General features: G+C 43.0%; 1 protein-coding gene across 2 annotated transcripts; it reads right to left on the minus strand.

The window, feature by feature from the left end:
- Positions 1-1,703: 1,703 nt before the first annotated feature.
- Positions 1,704-22,024, minus strand: LOC144108007 (uncharacterized). Of its 2 annotated transcripts, XM_077641268.1 has the most exons (19): positions 21,712-22,024; positions 19,731-19,930; positions 19,628-19,654; positions 18,616-18,678; positions 18,442-18,513; positions 18,171-18,245; positions 17,594-17,656; positions 7,135-7,269; positions 6,848-6,982; positions 6,561-6,695; positions 6,274-6,408; positions 5,987-6,121; positions 5,700-5,834; positions 5,413-5,547; positions 5,126-5,260; positions 4,839-4,973; positions 4,554-4,688; positions 4,267-4,401; positions 1,704-3,410 (listed from the first exon to the last, which is right to left on the minus strand). In XM_077641268.1, the coding sequence occupies exons 1-19, from the start codon at positions 21,951-21,953 to the stop codon at positions 2,806-2,808; spliced, it is 2,832 nt and encodes a 943-aa protein (XP_077497394.1). In that variant the 5' UTR covers positions 21,954-22,024; the 3' UTR covers positions 1,704-2,805. The 2 variants fall into 2 exon arrangements, with proteins under 2 accessions (XP_077497394.1, XP_077497395.1); XM_077641269.1 differs by lacking the exon at positions 4,267-4,401.
- Positions 22,025-22,188: the final 164 nt, after the last annotated feature.

Below are 22,188 nucleotides of genomic sequence, written 5' to 3' on the forward strand. Positions count from 1 at the left end.
CACGTGGTGGAAAAGAAATGGATAAGGGGCAGGGGGAGAGCAGCATGTATAGAGGACAGATGTTAGATCAAAATATATTCTTGCTAACTTTAAGAAAATGATGTGGAGTTTGACACCTGGCCATGCGGTGAACAGAACAAATGACCAGTGGTCAATTATCACAACAGAATGCACAGCAACAGCTAGAGGGTATAAAATTGGTAGATGTTTAACGTAGTTAAACGAAGCAGATGTGAGAAAGCAGCTGTTCATTCTTCAATTGGAGGGGAAACTTAAGCCCCGCAGTAAGGGTGTGACGCAATATCTTTAGTGGGTTAATGCCCATATGTGCAGAGTTGGTCATTCTCTAACTTCATAATCATAGACGGCGGTACGTCCTCATAACACTACCAGTGCAGTGGCGCAGTGGTTAAGCGATGCACCATTGCACTGGCAGGTGTCTGTTTCTATCATAGTCGCCGGTAGGGATTGTGCGACCCTGTGCGACCCATGCTGCTCTTCCCAAGCAACCAGCAACCTCTCACGCAGCTGGCGCGACACTTCTTTGAACATACCCAAGCTTACCCGAATAACTTGGGTATGTTCGGGTTGCTAGGCAAAAGCACGAGATTGAAAAAAGAACATACGTACCTACGGTGACAAGATTCTTGGTCAGTGTTGGTGAGCATATGAGTGCTTTCGCATTGATATATGGCAGCCAGCAGACTTGGTACAGCAATGAGGTAAGAAAATTAACATTTAGGATGTGCACATTAACCCTCTAAGGAGAAATGGGGGCCATAGAGCTATTTTTGTTACAAGCATCAACAGGAGAACAGTGAGCCAGGGAACAATCTAAAAATTGTTAACAAAGAAGCATAAATAATCTTCGAAGTCACCCATGCAAGAGAAATACAACTTTCCTGGCAGCTATCATAACTTAGCAATACCTGAAATGAACTACCGTGTTCAATGATAAACTGGGAAGCTAATTAATCTCACAACTTGCCACAACAGGGGAAGGGCTATGTTCATAACAGCTAATGAGGCTTTGTCAGGCCTGAACAAGTTTGTTTTGAATCTTATAATGCTCCTGATATCTGCCCTGGGAAGAGAAATGCAGCTCCTTAGACAGTTATTGAAGCCTTACTTGACACTCCATTCCACAAAGGTTCTCCTTCATCGCCGATGGATTGAATAGCTTTTCCATACTTTTCCATGCTTTTCCACGAGATGTCATACAAAAGTAAGCAGTCAAAATGTGTTCTATACTATTTCTGAAACACCTAAGACAAACCTCTGCAAGGTGTATACAAATTTAATAGCACTCTGTAAAGTAACACTGCAGAATCAACATCGCCATGCAGCCTCATTGTTTCCTGTTGTAAATGGCACACAAAATGTATCTTGTACTGGCAAGCACACCATAGCACAAGTGATACAGACAACCTCTTACTAACCTAATTAAATCAAACAATCAACCTTCACTTAAGCTTAGGTAACAGTTTAGAAGTATATTTCCATAAGAGCTGTCAACAAGAGAAGTAACTTGCACGAATTTTGTGGCTGTTTATTCACTGTGCATTCCATACATTTCAACTGTATAATGCACAGATTCACTTACAAGGCGATGCACCTATGATGCTCTGCAAGTGAAAGACCATGATTGCTGCGTAAACACCGAAAATACTAAAGTTTATTGCAGCAACAACACCTGTATAAGACTTCACAACTTTTCTATGAAACACCAAGACTAGCACTTATCGTTGCCTTAATTTTTTTTGACAAACAAACATCTCCAAAACAAAAAGCATTATTCATTTGAGACATCATGATTAGGGTAAGCTTTAATGCTCACAAAAGAGCAACCAGATGCTTGAGCTGCGTAAATAAAAAAGATCCAGGCAAGCTAGAAAAAGGAAAAATGTGCAGAGAAAAAAAAGGCGGCAGAAAGCATACAAAATGTGGTAAGCCTGAGTTAATTATGTCAGGAAGCTGACCACATCCTCCAAGGAATGCTTATAAGAGCTGACAGTTACGTGAGGAGGAGTTAAGAAATAATCTGAATATTGGAACTGGTGTTAGAGAACGCATAGAAATGTGCCAGCTTTACAGCACCATTGAAAAGTAAGAACTGTTGGCACCACTTGCAACACAGAATTATGCAATTTACATGCAAGAGAGACGTTTATTTCACAAACTGTATTGCATAGATTAGTGCAGAGACATTTCATTTTGTATATAAGACTATTCACAAAGGCTGCAAACGCAACAAGGCTTTAACTTAGCGATATTACTTTGAGGCTCGGCTTCCTTCTTTTCCTGTTACCATCTTCCACTAAAACTGTCACATCAAAAGGAAAAAAAACATCAAGAAATAGATTTTCCCTATGCTAATATGCATGGAGACAACCAACATTCACAATTCATAAACCAGTGGCACAAAATGGTGTCCCATCCTCAACAAACCAATTTGGAAAACTGGCCTTAGTTGTTTGCACAAACAATCCTTTTGTTATTTCAAGGCTGAGAACATGATACATTGTTCTAATATGAAAAGATGCCGCTTGCTCATGCATCATGATTTCAACCTTAGTCGAGCAGCACCATCCTCGATGTGGAGAGAAGGCACCTAAAGAATAGCTGTACGAGCTTGTACTTCGATTTCAGGGCACATGAGCACCTCCTTAGAAAAGGAGCTTGTCGATATGACAGCAAACTAGTAAACATTACTCGCATTTGGTCACGCAGCAACATTTGTCTCACCTAATGATGGCACGTGGCACCACAACTTTATGAAACTGTGTTTGGTCTCTTTGTGGAGCTTTAAATCACGGTTCTCCCTGAACGCCTTCGGGCATAAGTCAGACTGGCATGGTCATCAGCCTTGTGGTATCGCATGTGCCTCGTGAGGTTTGAATGGTTCGCAAAGGCCATGGGGCACAGCTGGCAGTGGAATGGCTTCTCGCCCGTGTGAATACGACGATGCGCCACCAAGGTGCCCTTATTTGCAAAACTGGCACTGCACTGGTCACATTGGAATGGTCTTTCACCCGTGTGGGTGCGGATGTGTCTTACCAGGGTCTCCTTAAGTGCAAAGGCGCTGTCGCACTGGTTGCACTTGTACGGACGATCGCCTGTGTGGGTGCGAAGGTGTCCCACCAGGTGGGGCCGCTGTACAAACCTGCTACCGCAGTAGTCGCAACGGTACGGACGGACGCCGGTGTGGATGCGAACATGGACCACCAGCTGGCTTCTTGAATTGCAGACCTTGCCACAGTGGCTGCAATGGTACAGTCTTTTCCCTGAGTGTGTGCTCTGGTGACTTTTCACATTGGCGTCATTTGCCACGTAGCGGCTTGTAGGGCCCATTCCATCATGTGAACGCTGTCCAGGAAATATGCCATGCATCTGATGTGCAGCAACCATGCCTGCATCACGAAGGCCAGAGAATATTCAATACAATGAAGGTCCCCCTTTCCATAGCTCATTTGATGCTACAGCCACAAGCTAGAAAATGCACAAGAAAAACTGCACAACAGCCATGCAAGCATGTGTCATGTCCCCCTCCAAGAGAGACCCATAAATCTGCCCCTGCGTGTTACAAGCCATGCCAGATGTGGCTCACTAAAACAAAAATTTTGAGGAAAATTCGCAACCAGGTGGCATGTGAACTTGCCAAAGCTTTTTTTCATAAGCAAAAATGAAAATGATAGTAGGTGACCCATCAATTATTTTGTATAGAAAAGGAAACAGAGTTCTGAGTCTCGTGAAATTAGGAGCTGTTGATGCGGATTCGGACATACAGATATGAGTTTGTTTCTAAATAAAATTGGCTGCATCTGCACCTACTTGTCCTGTTCTGTCCGTGTCTTTATTACGGTTTTTTATTAATAATTAAACACAAATCTCGGTCTTTCATGCCAAATCATCTATCAGTAGATGTGACAAAAGCACAAACTGCAAGCATCAGTCGGCAACAGTTAAAATGATATTCATAACAATTCAACTGCTTTGATCCACGTCCACTGTAAGAAAGGTTATTTATTGCTACTGTTTTTCCAGAGCTTCTTTCACCAGGAAGGTCAAAGCTTAAATATGAAAAAAATGGAAGAAGTACTGACAAACAATCAAGCAAAGGAAATCAGTGACAAGATCGAACACAATAAATGAGCAGGGAAAGACGTTAGTGAAAACTCAAAGCCCAAGAAGTAAGATTTTGGTTGGCACACGAAATGCACAGGCATGCAGCAATCTTCTCCCCTATACCATGCTTGAGAAACCTACTTCCAACCTCCACAGAAGCAGGCCGGTATGGCGACTGTCCCACGTCTTGCTGTAGCATAACTGGTGCACGCTCGATACTGGCAGCAGTAAGCTGGTCAGGTGACAGTTGAGTCGGTTCCTGTTTCACGACTGGTACTTTCGTAGATAAGAAATAGAGCAGAAGAAGAGACACAATGTGAGCCATGTGGAAACTTATTACACTAATAATTACTATGATAAGACAGCTCATTACGTGAAAGCCATCGTGATACTATTTAAAAAAAGTAAGAATGTTTCTGTGAACGTACTTCCAACCTCCACAGAAGCAGGCTGGTATGGCGACTGTCCCACGTCTTGCTGTAGCATAACTGGTGCACGCTCGATACTGGCAGCAGCAAGCTGGTCAGGTGACAGTTGAGTCGGTTCCTGTTTCACGACTGGTACTTTCGTAGATAAGAAATAGAGGAGAAGGAGAGACAAAGTGAGCCGTGTGGAAACTTATTACACTAATAATTACTATGATAAGACAGCTCATTACGTGAAAGCCATAGTGATACTATTTAAAAAAAGTAAGAATGTTTCTGTGAACGTACTTCCAACCTCCACAGAAGCAGGCTGGTATGGCGACTGTCCCACGTCTTGCTGTAGCATAACTGGTGCACGCTCGATACTGGCAGCAGTAAGCTGGTCAGGTGACAGTTGAGTCGGTTCCTGTTTCACGACTGGTACTTTCGTAGATAAGAAATAGAGCAGAAGAAGAGACACAATGTGAGCCATGTGGAAACTTATTACACTAATAATTACTATGATAAGACAGCTCATTACGTGAAAGCCATCGTGATACTATTTAAAAAAAGTAAGAATGTTTCTGTGAACGTACTTCCAACCTCCACAGAAGCAGGCTGGTATGGCGACTGTCCCACGTCTTGCTGTAGCATAACTGGTGCACGCTCGATACTGGCAGCAGCAAGCTGGTCAGGTGACAGTTGAGTTGGTTCCTGTTTCACGACTGGTACTTTCGTAGATAAGAAATAGAGGAGAGGGAGAGACACAAAGTGAGCCGTGTGGAAACTTATTACACTAATAATTACTATGATAAGACAGCTCATTACGTGAAAGCCATAGTGATACTATTTAAAAAAAGTAAGAATGTTTCTGTGAACGTACTTCCAACCTCCACAGAAGCAGGCTGGTATGGCGACTGTCCCACGTCTTGCTGTAGCATAACTGGTGCACGCTCGATACTGGCAGCAGCAAGCTGGTCAGGTGACAGTTGAGTCGGTTCCTGTTTCACGACTCGTACTTTCGTAGATAAGAAATAGAGGAGAAGGAGAGACACAAAGTGAGCCATGTGGAAACTTATTACACTAATAATTACTATGATAAGACAGCTCATTACGTGAAAGCCATAGTGATACTATTTAAAAAAAGTAAGAATGTTTCTGTGAACATACTTCCAACCTCCACAGAAGCAGGCTGGTATGGCGACTGTCCCACGTCTTGCTGTAGCATAACTGGTGCACGCTCGATACTGGCAGCAGCAAGCTGGTCAGGTGACAGTTGAGTCGGTTCCTGTTTCACGACTGGTACTTTCGTAGATAAGAAATAGAGGAGAAGGAGAGAGACAATGTGAGCCATGTGGAAGCTTATTACACTAATGATTACTATGATAAGACAGCTCATTACGTGAAAGCCATCGTGATACTATTTAAAAAAAGTAAGAATGTTTCTGTGAACGTACTTCCAACCTCCACAGAAGCAGGCTGGTATGGCGACTGTCCCACGTCTTGCTGTAGCATAACTGGTGCACGCTCGATACTGGCAGCAGCAAGCTGGTCAGGTGACAGTTGAGTCGGTTCCTGTTTCACGACTGGTACTTTCGTAGATAAGAAATAGAGGAGAAGGAGAGACACAAAGTGAGCCGTGTGGAAACTTATTACACTAATAATTACTATGATAAGACAGCTCATAACGTGAAAGCCATAGTGATACTATTTAAAAAAAGTAAGAATGTTTCTGTGAACGTACTTCCAACCTCCACAGAAGCAGGCTGGTATGGCGACTGTCCCACGTCTTGCTGTAGCATAACTGGTGCACACTCGATACTGGCAGCAGCAAGCTGGTCAGGTGACAGTTGAGTCGGTTCCTGTTTCACGACTCGTACTTTCGTAGATAAGAAATAGAGGAGAAGGAGAGACACAAAGTGAGCCATGTGGAAACTTATTACACTAATAATTACTATGATAAGACAGCTCATTACGTGAAAGCCATAGTGATACTATTTAAAAAAAGTAAGAATGTTTCTGTGAACGTACTTCCAACCTCCACAGAAGCAGGCTGGTATGGCGACTGTCCCACGTCTTGCTGTAGCATAACTGGTGCACGCTCGATACTGGCAGCAGCAAGCTGGTCAGGTGACAGTTGAGTCAGTTCCTGTTTCACGACTCGTACTTTCGTAGATAAGAAATAGAGGAGAAGGAGAGACACAAAGTGAGCCGTGTGGAAACTTATTACACTAATAATTACTATGATAAGACAGCTCATTACGTGAAAGCCATAGTGATACTATTTAAAAAAAGTAAGAATGTTTCTGTGAACGTACTTCCAACCTCCACAGAAGCAGGCTGGTATGGCGACTGTCCCACGTCTTGCTGTAGCATAACTGGTGCACACTCGATACTGGCAGCAGCAAGCTGGTCAGGTGACAGTTGAGTCGGTTCCTGTTTCACGACTCGTACTTTCGTAGATAAGAAATAGAGGAGAAGGAGAGACACAAAGTGAGCCATGTGGAAACTTATTACACTAATAATTACTATGATAAGACAGCTCATTACGTGAAAGCCATAGTGATACTATTTAAAAAAAGTAAGAATGTTTCTGTGAACATACTTCCAACCTCCACAGAAGCAGGCTGGTATGGCGACTGTCCCATGTCTTGCTGTAGCATAACTGGTGCACGCTCGATACTGGCAGCAGCAAGCTGGTCAGGTGACAGTTGAGTCGGTTCCTGTTTCACGACTGGTACTTTCGTAGATAAGAAATAGAGGAGAAGGAGAGACACAAAGTGAGCCATGTGGAAACTTATTACACTAATAATTACTATGATAAGACAGCTCATTACATGAAAGTCAGTGATACTATGCTGATACAGCTATACTTGTAAATATTTAACTAACGAGAGTATTTTTTTTAAACACTAGCACTTGCCATATGGCCTAAGTTGGGACTTGAGATACACTACAAATAGTCATGGAGGCTGTTCCCGTGCCAGGACCCAATCAGGCTTCTACTCGTCAGTATACGGGGTGTTTCACCCAAGACTTTACACAATCTTTAGATATAGGCCTTTTAGGCTAAAAGAGTGCTTTTTTATGCATAGCACTTTTAGTGGTTAAATACTTCAGAACATAAAAGGTGCTAACTAGCAGGCTAGCTAACTAATATTGAATAGTTCACTTTTAACTATTACTGTTAGGCTCCTAAATAATTGAAAGGTGCGTAGCCCACCATAAGTGATATCCATATCAGTTTTTAGTATTTTGAAAACGCAGTTACCGTCAGCGCTGTGGCTCAACAAATATTTTTGTATTTCGACAGGTTATGTCCACTGGAGAGGTTGCTTTGCCTGCAAGCTTCTCAAAAGCGCATGTATTCCGGCGTAATGAAGCCGAAATTTGTTGGGCCACTGCACCGACGGTAACCGTGTTTCTGAAACTCTTTGACAAGATGTCACAGTTAATCTCTGGTTAATCCCCTAGTACCTGCAATGTCACGCTACCAAGTGCGAGGAAGTTAATGAGAGCCAGTCAATGCCTTAGGCTAGAAGGCTCCTTTGAGCAGCAGCACTTCGTTCTAGAGCTGTATCTGAATATTGTCTCTCTACACTCTGAAAGCACTTGTCTTATGAAGAACTGATAGACAGCCACATCACTTACATTGGATCAACAAAAAACTGCTATTGCCAGATTTCGTGACTGCACGTTTACACAGGCATTCCTTGAGGCAGCAACCCATCTGGCTGACTTCCACAGCTTAGCAGTACGTAATACACTGACTTTCATCTTCAATGACTGCATTAGCAATACCTAATAATATTCACCTAAGACCCTTCGTTCAATGGTGTCGACCTGAATGACATGATGTCACAGTTAATTCATGGTTAATCTTCTAGCACCAGCCAGCCTCCTGCGATGTCATGCTACCAAGTGCAAGCAAGTTAACGATGTCATCATGAGAGCCAGCCAACACCATAGGCCTGAGGGCTCCTTTTCAGCAGCAGCGCTTCGTTCTAGACATGTATTTAAATATTCTCTCTTTTCATTCTGAACACACCTGTCTTATGACGAAGTTGTACTTTTTAAGGCGCCATAACGACACACACAAGAGAAGAGTATGGAAACAGAGCGCCTTGCACTTTTAAAAAAATTGCAATGATCAATTACCAACTAGCCCAACAAGAAGTTCTCTTAAGTTATGAAGAAGTGATAGATAGCCACATCTATAATATGATCAACAAAAAACTGCTATTGCCAGATTTTGTGATGATTGCATATTTGCAGAGAAATTCCTTCAGGCAGCAGCCCTACTGGCTGACTTATGTCTTTGCACACCTTAACAGTGCGTCATACACTTTGTCTCACCTTGAATGATCACATTAGCAATACCTGAATAAGGCATGACTCTACACATTCAAGCTCATTTGGCATCAAAGCTTTAATATAGGAACTTAAGGAGGCACACTTATAAACTAATCTGCCAGCGTGTGTACATCACATTTGTTAGGTTGAATTCAAAAAGAATGCACATATTTAAGGTTCTCAACACACCGACAGGAAGCAAAAACACTGAAACCGAACACAGAATGTGCAGCAGAAGACTACTATCACCATGAAAGAAATACGGCTCTCACTGTCGTCTGCACAGTCACACTTTTCTGCACACTCAGACTGCAGTATGGGAAGTATTTGTGAATTAAAAACGTCAGAAACGAAATCTTTAACACTGCCCATATTTCACATTTGAGTGATGTTAACATGCTCTTGACTTTGACACAGCTCAATGCACCTCCCTTTGTGGGAAAACAGAAGACACTTAGACCATGGGGAACTGTGCGCACAAAAAAAGTTTACCACAAGTGAGGCTCTGGAGGTGTGGGGAAAAGGCTAGACAAGGCACTACTGTCGCGCCAGCACCAGTGACGAGATTGGCAGGCTGGTAGACAGCAGCCGCCCAATATCGTGCATTGTATCAATGCTGCTGTGTGCTGGCTGTTTGGCAGGCATGTGTGATCTAGCACACCAGTTAACGTCTAGCATGCTTGTCGAGAGCAGCATTTGTACTTGAGTGTCTGACCATTGCCGACATCTTACTAAAAAAGCCCCTCGTTTTCAGGCAAAGCGTGATTGTACCCGATTATTGCATCCCGAACATATTTCTTACAAATGAAGTTAAATGCAATTTCTCCCTTAAAATGGGCCTTGAGGACAATGCTGGTTTTCTGGTTCCCAAATCTGGAGATGTCGAGAGAAAAATCTGTGCCTATCTAGCAGACTTCGGTCAACTGGGGATCTAAACTTTCTTTAACCCTCGTTTTCATGACGCTGATGAAATTTAGAACAAATTCGGAAAGGGAGCTTTAGAAGCGAGAGGCCAGAACATGGCTAACGACAAGACGTCTTATCAGAGTCACTGTATTAAGTGGCACCAACGTGGGTTAATGACGCCCTGGTCAGAGAACCTTGTGGGTTTTATATGGTTCCTATGACGTTGAATGTTTTGCATTGTATGCATAAAGAATGCATAAAGGCAGGCCAGCCTTGCTCACACGCAGAAAACACAAAACATGAAAACGAAGCGCCCTGTTATAACATGCTGAACTGACTACTTTGACGAAAGACTTGTCTGGGGCAGCCTAAATGATTGTATTTACATCACAGGGAGCGCCTGCGCATTCCAAAAGCAGCGCACCGCTATCTCACATGTGATCTGACACCGTAGGAAGGGTGCTGTTCCTCCAATTACTTTGTTATATGATAGCTCTCTGCCACAGATCTTTTTACCAGCCCCCCCCCCCCCCCCACAAGAAAGTGGTAAAGGCGCAGCAAACTTTGCTGTCAGTGTCTAATATCGTAGCACCACCTATCGCGATTTCCTCGTTCTAGAATTTTGTCACTTGTGGCTGTCTTTTTTTCGTGACACTGCCAACTATGTTACAGGCCATGGACATCAATCCATAGTGGCTGTGAAGTTTTCAAGCAGCTTATTTGAAAGGTCTTCCCTCAAGTACAGTTCAGTCCGTAACTTGACAACATCCGCTCCAATGCATGCAAAATAAAAAATGAAAAAAAAATGTGCATAAGAACTAGAAAAATCTCAATGCAACAAGCAACAGTACATAGTATTTTGTGTGTTAATCACAATATAGAAGCACCACATGAATTTGGAAGGCAATTTAGAGGAGTGTACTGAAAGGCTCGGGATATTCAACACTATCGAAGTAAGTGAAAGTTTTCAGGAAAAAAAAATGGTCTCTAGTAATGTAGCTGAGCAGTAGTAAATTCTACATAATGACTGCTTTTGTAACTTTGCAGCATAAAAGGTTATTTTGGCATCAATGAACAGAAGACCTACATTCCACAACATGTACCCCCCAATAATTTCTAAATTCCAGCAGGTGAATAGTGGAGCTCTTCGACCAGACACGACATTTAACAATACTGACATTTTACCGGGAGAAAGTTCCTGATACTGTCGTCACTGGAAAACGGATCAAGTATGCAAATAAAACGGATGAAGAAAAAGTATTGCGCAATCCACTGCCGCTTAGTAATGGTAAGCACTAGAGAAATAAAATGTAGTAGCTAGAAGCATTGGTCCTTGAAGACCCAACCAATAAATAATTTTTGTTTCCTGTTATTTTAGGTATGCTGCCATGATCAACATAACGCTGCACGATGCCAATATGCAATGATGAAATTCAATAGGTCGGGGCATAATTCCGCAACATTACCCACAGTAGGTCTATGGAGACAACGCAGTGAATGAACGATACGTTTTTCATGCCTTTTTACTTTATTTTATTTCTTTTATTTTATTTCCAAAATTTTATTTCCTTTGTGCTCACAATTATTGAGCTACAGTCCAATGCCCATTGTAACAGCATTGTAACAGCAGAGACTGCCCTTTGTAAGAGCACGGGCTGTTCCTCATAAAACATGGAAAGCATTTTCAAAAATAGACAGGAAACAAACTGACAGTAAAGTCATCTCAGACATGCCCATGTGAGCGAACAGTGAACAGATGTCATATAAGCAAAAAGTAAAACATGATGCTCTACACTGTGCATAAATGGAACTTAAGAATTTACAAAGGCAGTCACGTAACCCTCCATCTCTACCTAGAGCAACTGCCACACCAGAATACTAGTCAGCGTGTGAATGCATAAAGGAGAAGGTTGAAAATAAGAACAAGAAAAAATTAGAGGGAACACTTCAGCTCCACATTAAGGGTATGACACAGTAGTTTCATGAGTTAATACGAATATATGCAGAATTGGTCATTCTCTTACTTATCACTTAGAGATCCCTGGAAGTCCTCAAACCACACCTGGCGCAGTGGTGCACCGGTTAAACGATACACCACTGCCCTGCAATGGCAGGCGCTGCCCCCAGTGGGGCTTGAGAGACCAAAGACAAAATAAAAGGCTCGGTCATCTCTTATCTTTCTCCAGTAACACAAAACGGATGCATTTGCATACTCGCAAGACGTGAAAGAGAAGCTTGCTTTGGAGATCAAATCCGCGTTGTACTGCGGGATCATGTTTAGCAGCACGCCAGACATATCTCATTGCGACCAGGTGACGGAAGTGATCAGGTACATCGAAATAAAACACAGGAAGGTGGAGGTGAAAGATGTATTCTTGAGATTTATCCCACTAAACGGAAAAAACTTCCGATCTGGCTTCGGCAATACTACAATGCCTAGAATGTGATGGGCTAGAGATAACAATGTGCCGTTCACAAGGCTACGACGAAGCTGCCAATATGCCTGGTATCTAAAAGGGCGTACAAGCCATTATTAAGGAGAAAAACAAAAAAGCTATCTTCAGTGGTTGCGTATACCATTCTTTTAACCTGTGTGGTCATCACTCCTTTCCTCAGAATTCACCTCACATGAAATATTTGAATCTATAGACGCACTCTTTTCTTTCTTCGCAGCGTCAACTCACCAATGGGACTTATTAATCAGCCACACACCAGAGTGGCTCTAAAAAGGCTGTGAGTAACACTCTGTAGCACCCATTACGCCGCAGTAAAGCCAGTGAAGGAACATTATGACAAATTGGTAGCAGCCATGGAAGTCCTATGTGTGCCACAGGAAAATGTGGACACAAGGGGTGCAACGGAATGCATTGCAGTAGCTGTTTGTGACATTAAATTTCTATATTACTTGCACCTATGGTGTGCAGTACTGACGAAGTCAATGCTGCACAGCTGTATTTGCAGATAAAAGGACTATTCCTTGACAAAGTGGTGGCAAAGTTGAAGGCCCTAAAGCTTTTCCTCAACGAGGAGCGCGATCACCTAGTGCACGATGCTATTGAGTAGGTGCTCATACGATCAAATGAACTCGGAATTGCAGTTGAGAGACACACCAGGTTAAAGAAGAGGATGACAGGTGAACAAGCAAGAGACTCTGGACATTCATTTCAGGAAGAAAATAAGAGAGCAATGCTGGAGTGCAATGATAGATTTTATTGTGAGCTCTGCATAAGGTCAAAAGAGATTATAGAACTGGAAAATTTGTTTGAACCTCTTGAAGCGAAAAGCATTCCGTATTCAACTGAGCAAGAGCTCAAGGTTTATATTCCGAAACTGACAGCATTCTACGACGAGCCATCTGACAGCACACTTTTTACCAAATTCCTAGGATGAGGAGACACCACAAAGCAGCCGGCATTGGCCTCGAAGACGCCAACAGTTGAGCTGCATTGGACGTCCTAACATTCGTTAAGGAGTGGGATTTTGTAGACTACCCTCACACCCGTTCATTAGGACTGCAGCTATATCTCACAATATGTGTTTCTGTGGCATCGTGTGAGAGGAGTTTTTCCAAGCTGTACCTAATCAAAAACTACTTGAGGTCAACAATGGGCCAGTCTAGGCTTTTAGATCTGGCATTATTATTGATAGAAAGTGAACGGGAAAAAGCACAGATTTTGATCAAGTGACCAGCAGCTTTGCAGTTCTCAACACCAGAAAAGGAAAATTTTGATTTGAGTTTTCATTTTTGCTTTGCACTCTTTGCGTGAATTCCAGGCAGGCTTAATTTGTTCCTTGTGACTTTTGCAAGTTTCCTGTTTTCTGGTAAGCCGATTAAAAGTCTTGATTGGTGGCTTGTTTATTTCTTGACTTTAGTTCTTTGCAGTGTGCTCGAATTGTCCTTGGGCTATAGATATTTCTCTTTAGTCGTCACTTGTGGTTCCTATGCATATCCCTGAGCGCGTTATAATGTGCATGGTGTGGCAATCTTTGTGTTTGTCATTTGTTTACTCTTGGTCATTCCTACGGCTATAAGTGCAGTTGTTTTGTGCATGTTAAACACTTCCATTATTTCTAATGCTGAGTTGGTGGAACCAGCGAAAGAGACATGAACCCAAGTAGGAGTCAGGACACAGGAAGGGGCTTCTGCTTGTTCTCACGTTTTCTTCGCTGGTTTTGCTATGCCACAGGTATGCGAAATGACCCGCACTGCCACTTCATTATAGTCGTTGTGTCATTTGCCACTTCATGTTTTTTAGCTATATTCGTGTGCATATATGGCTACAAGTTATTGCACACGCTTAATGTTAACACATCACGCGGCTCCGTTATCCTTATGGTTTCATTCTGGACATTGACCTGTCCAAAACCGCTTGCTCTGTTTATTTCTTCGCAACTTATAAGTGCTTTTTTGACGAAAAAAAAAGATAATGAAAAGGCACGCGCTTGATTTTCTGCCCGTTTAGAAAATACACGCTTTTGATCTGATGTTTTGCTGAATTATCAGTCGTGGGGTCCGTTCACTACATCTAAGTGTAAAAAAAATATTTAAAAATTGCCTTCACTTATACCAAGTTGTTGGGTGCAGAATTAACTCGACTTCAAAGTAAGCCATGAGGATAGGGGAAGTGTTGAGTTGGAGCTTGAAAGGTGACAGGAGAGGGGGTGTCACCCAGCGCCTCTACACCGGGTGCGGCTGACTCTAGCGACACCACTCCGAAGAACCGTTTACAGGCACACCGCACCAAAAAGAAAAAAGTATACAGTCAGCATGCCGAGATATTTTTTGTTAACATGAATTAAAAAACTGCAATCACTACAATGTGTACATGCGTACTCCCAACATTAAAGGGTCATTACTTGGCTGTATACACTGCTATACCACTAATCCAGTTTCACTTTGCACACTGTGATAGCTCGTAATCGAATACCTGCTCAAAACAGAGGGTCTCCATCACTGCTCAACCATGGCCCCAAAAAGATATAGTGGAACATCATCAACAGACCCAGAGCAATGGTTTGGGTTTTTATTCTTCCTCAATGCTAAGCTGGAGAATCAGCATGTGCATACAGAGCAGATGGTACAAGGAAACAAGACGGCACTAGCAAAAGCATTGGGTGCTTACTCCACCAAGAAGTAACAGGTTGTTGTGGTGAAACCAAACAGGAGCCAAGAATTTGGTTCCCCATTATAGACCTGCACACAAACAGCAGAGTTTAGTATATGAAAAACAAGAAATAAATCATGAGCAGAAGTAATGGATGGTAGATCATAAACAGCCATAAAATGCAGCAAATTTCCTAGCAGAAAACATAAAATATGCAAATGAATGAATCATCTGCTGGCACAACACAAAAAACATACAAGTCCAGGACTCTTAATTGGACATCAGTTTTAATTGTGAGGCACTTGAGGAATATCGTGAAGTACCGTTATGAAAGTGTTGAAGGTAATGATCAACTCTTCCAATGCACAGCAGAATCTTTCTTTTATAATTTCTCCATCTGTCACATTGAGTAGTTAAGAGTGCCATAAAAAACCAATTGGGAACGTACCTAGGAACAGCAAGAACGTTAACAGTAAAAAAATGCAAGCCTGCCTAAGGAATATCTAAGCACTGACTGCTATACTTAATTCTTACAAGATATGAAAAATTTACATTTATAAACTATTTTCTGTTGAAAGATGCATTTGTGCAGAATTGTTAGGTATGAAACTGACAGCAAAGTAGTGCGTTTGTGAGTGCCTTGCAGCAACATTACAGTAGGAAGGGTTGCGCTATTTAGATGACCTCAAGAAGGGGCTGGCACTACCCCGCCTTGCCCTGCTTGTCTAGACAGTTAAAGCTGCCCCACTGACCTTGATGTGTTCCCAATAATCTAAAAGCGTGCTCTGCAGCTACGATATAATGCAGCTGTACCATCTAAACTGCAGTGTCTTTACTGACGTGAGAAATTTAAATAAGGTAAATGGCCCAAGGGCATTGGACAGAATGACGCAGTGAAATTTTTCCTCTCATGCGAAAGCTCGTCGGAAAAATGACCAGAAAAAGCGTAGGCTGGGCCTTCCAAGATCTGCTTCACCCGATCGAAACATCTCTCGCAATGCTCTGCAGCTAGATTGTAACAGACGCGCGCTTCGCAAAGTTCTAAGAACATTGGATACGGGGGATGTGCCCCCTGCGGGCCAACGACTCCCCAGGTAGGTTACCGCGACGTCTCCGGCTTCCATATCCATTGAGTGCCATGGAGTCGTCCTTTCGCACGGGTCACCTGGCTACAGTTGAGAGCTCAGGTAATTCCGGACTTCCTCCTGTCCTTATTCTATCTCACGGATTATTTTCCCTTTTTTGCTTGTCAGAAGTAGTTGATTTCTTGCCACTAGCAGCAGTACAATATACATCGATGCATCATGCAGTATAAATACTTATTTTGCGGCATTTCTAGCCACTTCAAGCACTTGTGGCAAAATGGATGTTTCGAACATGTTCCTTTTGTTGTAAACCATCCAGAAGTTACTGGTTATGCAGTAGACAAATATCCTTACGGCATGATAGAACAGTGTGCACAACATGATTTTTGATTTCTATATCGAAACTGATGAGCCTCTTTCAGTAATATATAGAAGTCAGCTTAGTCTTTTAAGCATTTGCTGTACTCTGAGATACCCCGACACATGTTTTTTGTCGTCAAGAAACTAAAAGTTATTGCTTAAAGCTTGAAAAAACGATGAAACATCATGACCAAGCGCCGTGCACCAGTCTCCCAGCCATCGAAACCGAAATTGAGGATCACTTTATTTAGCGTTGCCTAGCGGCCAGTCTGCGCAAAGCCGAAGCTATCTCGGAGCCCTTTGAAATCGAAGAGACGCTTCAGGTATGTTCGTCAGTACAAGACCTACAGAACTCGAGAGTTGCACATTTTGCGGGGTCCTATACTCTATGGTCCTATACAACTACGTGCGCCAACTTTCGTTAACTTTTTTGGCCGTTGAGGACGCTCAGTTGACCTGTTTTTTTGTCACTATCATCATCATCGTCTGCTTTTGACAAATGATTTTTCTTCCCTCACTGCCTCCCTGTGCATTTGCCCCGTCTTATTATTTTGAAACCTAGTAATGAACGATGCAAATATGAGATTTCGTCAATCCTAGCAGTGAATAGTTTGTTTGCGCGCATGCCAGGCGTGAAACTTTTTGGCATCTTTGCTAGCCAATGGATGAATGATGAATACTCACAACAAATGACAAAACTATTGCATCCTTGAAGTAAAATAACTGACGTCATCTTGCTCAACAGGTTAACTGTAGCGCCAAGCCGCCCGTAGCTGCCGTTTCCTAACGGCAAAAGTTATGAACTAGAAGGTGTGCGCTGGAGCAGTGCCACATGTGCAGGTCTCTAGTTCAGTTAATCTTGCTGGATTTTTCTGGATTGGCTTGGCTGAGCTTGTTTTAGAGCGTTTTGAGCAATTCATGCGTTTATTGTCGTTCCCAGGTACCGCCACCGTCGCATTCAAAAATCGTCCCCATTGGCTCTACTACAGTGCTCTCACAGACAGGGTAATAGTTAATGGATCTCATTGTTATCCATGTGTTTTGCCTGCTTAATATTCAGAGCAATTTTTCATAAGCTTGAGTTAAGCAAATGGAAAAAACCAGAAATATTTATGTGCAGTAAAGCGATACCTACACGCTGTTACGGGCCTGCCGATACCCATCATGAATATATCAAGGTTACCGATGCATACTTTTTCATTGAAGTGGAAGGTTGTAGTTTGCAATAAATTCTAATGTTTTCTTGAGTACTTACCATAATCAGGTGAGTCCCATGATGCTGATGCAATCACTCTGATGGGTGTGCTTTGGGCAGCACCTGTCAAAATAATAAACACACTGTGGGAGGCTTCAACCAAGTATTTTAATTCTCAGGTGCACATTTTTAGCCTGGCTACGCAGCGTGTATGTGAATGGTAAGCAACAGGCTAGTGAAGCAATTTCCACAACAAGTACCTGAGAAGGCTATTCAATGTTTTCATTGAGCTGAATGAAAAGTTACCTGTAAATATAATTCTGTACAGATAACACAGGGGTCCACCACGTAAACAATGCATTCATACATATGCACACAGAAAAATATATGAAATACTAGTTGGTGAGCATAAAGTTAACACTTGTTTCTTCTCTTCTGAAACAAATGTCTGGCATCCGAAGTAGTGGTACAGTAAGATGTGCCGACGTGCACCTAATTATTGCACACCACGACATAATTGCACACTGCTGCTATTGCAGAGGGTTAATTTATTACGTGCAAATCTGCAGCAATAGTGCTGCAGTCCATTGTTGAATTTTCATAGATTATCACTGCACTATTAGTGCATTGCACCTACCTTCTTCGTCAGCTGGGGGAGGGGGCGTAGTCTGCACATCAGTGAGCTGCGGGGCACGTGAAGAGTGTGGGTCGTCTGCAATTAAACGACCACTTAGACACTCCCAATCTAAAGAAATCAGCCAGCAAAGTAATTACATATGTTTATTTTTTTGTGCTATGACAGAGCCCTCAGCATAAGTAATACTGCATTACAGGGTTAGCCTGAACCAAATGAAAAGTTCTTCATTTCAAGCTGTAATGTAAAACAGATCCTGACTTAGTGCACCTACCTGTGTCATGGACAGCAGAATCTGCACCAGCAATTGTGCCTAGCCCAAGTGTTGATGGCAACGGCAAGTAGTCTGAAATATAGGTACCACTTAGTTACTCCCAAGGAAAACAAACCAACTGGTGTAGTGAGACATTAGGAATGTTTTCCTATGCAAGATTGCAGGAAGACTTACCGTGACCAAGCATGACTTCCACTGGTGCAGCAGTGGACTGTAGTGGTGAAGCGGATTCAATGCCTATGCGAACAAGGAAAAAAAGATAGCCAATCAAGCTCTGCATAGCAGCACCTTCTGCTCAGTGCACAGTATGGCCTTGATGTTCTATTTGGAACGGTTTCTCTTGCTGGGAGTTAGTGTGATCTTAAATTGGGCTTAAATCGTTTTTGTGAGTTTGTAGGCAGTTACGATTAAAAAGGAAAAATTTGTGCGATCAATATACCGCGACATACAAAATAGCGCAGCAGCACACAGGAAGAAGAATGAAAACACACAAACGAACACTTTACTGTGAACCACGAGGCCATAAATTCACTTGATGTGCATTGTAGGAAATACAAATCAAACTGCAAACCTATCTATGAAGCGTGCAATGTCACCACTATTAATGCTTGCAAACTTATTCCCGAAATCATTCAGGAAGAAATCAGATAGCCTAAGTGACATGTGCATCGCTAAATATCCTGGCGGGTTGCTCCTCAAAGAACCATTTTTACCTTAGAAACCGGTAAAATGTTTACCCTCCATGCTTGCACAATATGCGGCCACTTCATGTATAATTACCGCCTCGTGTGTCACAATAAGCTGCTGGCAGTTTGTGCATGTGTGTGTTCTTTCTTGACCCTGTGTGCTATTTTGGAGTGAATTCGCGCAGTCTGCCCTCTATTCACCGCAGCGAACAGTAAGTAATAATGACAAGAATACTAAACATAGAGTTGTAAAAATTATTTTCCTCACTGCTGCTGGAGTGCACTATCCAGCATCTGATTGTTAATATGGTTAAGAGAAATTTAAGCTACAACATGGTACACAACTGCAGTCTGATGCAACTGAAACAATGGCCACATGACATTGAAGCAGGAAAGTTTTGTGCCCGGGAAGTGATGTTTGCAGTTAGCCTCTATGAATGCAATTGTTCCCTTTGGTCTTACATTTACAGGATGGGTTTTTCTGAAAATAGTGCCCTCACCTTGTGCCGCACCTTCTTCATAGAAATCTGCAACAAAAAAGCCACAGGATATACTGAGGGATCAAGCTTGGGAAGAATTTACTGGGAGAGGAATTTTGCTTACCCGGGTGCACCAAGGCTCTCAGACGAGGCTCATGCACCTTCACGGAAGGGACTGCTTCATGCGTGAGCCTTGTGCAGGCATCACTAGTGAAGCAATCCCTCGTGAAGTGCTTTGAGCAGAGCCTGTATGTTTTGTAGACCTTTTCCCTTGGTGTCTCCAGGAGTTCAAGCCTATTGGCATATTTCAGCCAAATGGAGAATCTGAAAAACAGCCAAATAACATGATTTCATACATTTTAAAGGTTTGCATACCTCACTTCAGGAATGCTTATTAGCATCTCCTTACACAGCAAAGGGGTACGAACATTATATAACATATATGCGTGAAAACAACTGTGGCAGGATGCAAGCAAAATAAGACAGCAGTTTGTAACAATGTGCCACAGCCTGCTAGTCTATTGCTATGCTGGCCAATCGAAACGATGAATGAAATCACCTTTTTAATGTCTGGCTATGATCGACAAGCCAGAACCTTTAAAATTCTTGAGCTTATGTTTTCTTTTGTGATCTGCTTTTGGTTTAGGTAACAATAACTAGTTCTTTGTTCCAACTGCTTTTTGGGTGCGGCATAATTTTGTGCAGCAGATAGAAATGGGGACAGAGCTTCACTGCAGACTTAAGCTCTATCTGATCATAGCAATTATTCCACTCACACTTTTCTCTAGGTAACTGCATACTAACCACCACCCATGATTCGTCCTTTTCTAATTCCTCCATTAAACACAAGTGCCAATGTAGCTATGCTATGGCAGACAGCTGCTTGCCCACAAATTTGAAGTCTGGATTAAGAACAGCAGGTAAATGAACCAGTAGGCACAGTTTTTCATCTTTTGCTTTCACTGTGATCAAATGGGAAGTGTGAAAGGGATGTGAGCAGAACATCAACAGGAAACACTGCTCTTTCAAGAAACTGAAGGTGCAGGCAAATAGCATGGGTCCAGAAGAAGGGGAAAAAAGTGCTTAAGCAAGGGAAATGTCCCAAAAAAGACACAGACAAGAAGAAAGCGACCTTCGCCTTCCCCTCACCCACCCGCCGGAAACGAGCGTTTCCGGCGTACTAGGCGAAACTATTTGCGAGCTTCCCAAAAGCTGTCAAGGACAAGGCGCGAGATAAGAGACATATGTGAGGAGATGGGAATAATGCGGAGAGTTCAGAGCCCTCCAAGGTCAGTCGTGCGCCCCGCGAGCGAGCAGCGTAGAGGACAGCCGGGGTGGAGTGTGGAGCGAAATTTACAATGCTGGAGCGGCAGCACTACGGTAGGCAATAGTTTCGAGAAACGCTTCCACGGAGTACATGGGTGGTTGAGCGCGGATATCGCGAGGAAAAACTCCGGTAAAAGTAGGAAAAACAAGACCGGCGGACTTTCTATATGCGGCTCACGGCGTGCAATGGACTTTCAGCGCGGTGTCCAACACTAGTGGTGTTAGTCTGAACAGCTCGATAATTTATGTGACGTGCATCACTGCTGCAGAAACCATGCACGAACACGCAAGAAATAATATTCAAGCGCGCTGAACTCCGTAAAGAAACAGCCAAACTGAGCATTACAATTACTCCGCTGACGACGCTATAGGCACAGAAGTTAGAATATTCATATTTAAAATACACTCTGAGGGCACCGGAATCTGCGGGGAATAAGCTTTTAAAGGCAGCGAGAAAAGTCAGTGAGTCAGACACACACACACACACATGCGAACAAGCAAGCAAGGTAACTAACGGTCCCACGCTTATGAGAGGCAACGGCTGTTGGGCCATCTCAAACTGCAGCACCTTCCCTTAATTTTGCTTTAATGTCCTTAAACGTACTTATCAAACTCATCTCGCAAAACCAAAGCCACTGCAGTAAACAGCGCCAGGTAAAACTAGTTCTATTCCGTCGGCAATTTCAAATGGTAACGACCAAGGGCGGTCAAAACAAAGGCACAACGGTCGCCAACGGCTATGCAAAGAGGGATACGATAGTCAGTGAATTCATAAATACCTGTGGTCAGAAGGAAATCTGAAGAGATGTTCTCCACTCTTGCCGGATGTGCTGCACCACTTCGCGCAACAATACATATGCGACATGACGCTGAGGACGGTAATCACGCTGGTCCAGTGCGCACGTCGCGTCGGCAGTCGCTCGCGTAGTTTCGGTATGCTTGCGCCGGTCGCTGTCGTCTGCTGCCACTGCGCTGCAGCGTTGCCCGCGGCGGCGCTGGCGGCGCAGACGCGTTGTGTCATTTTCGCAATTTATTTCTTTGATATACTATTTTTAATGCTTACGACTGGTTATATTTTCATTCATAAGCATGTTTGTGTTGCCTACTATGGTCGAGAAATTTTACTTTTTATTAGGCTTGACTCTAGCCGCGTTTGCCGCCAGATACCAGGATCGCTGCAATCGTTCCGACCGTGGCGACACTTACGGCGCGGACGCGCAACTTGCAACATGCCACAGCACTGCTGTAGCTCTACG

This window comes from Amblyomma americanum, chromosome 10 (assembly GCF_052857255.1).
Source record: "Amblyomma americanum isolate KBUSLIRL-KWMA chromosome 10, ASM5285725v1, whole genome shotgun sequence".
NCBI lineage: Eukaryota > Metazoa > Arthropoda > Arachnida > Ixodida > Ixodidae > Amblyomma > Amblyomma americanum.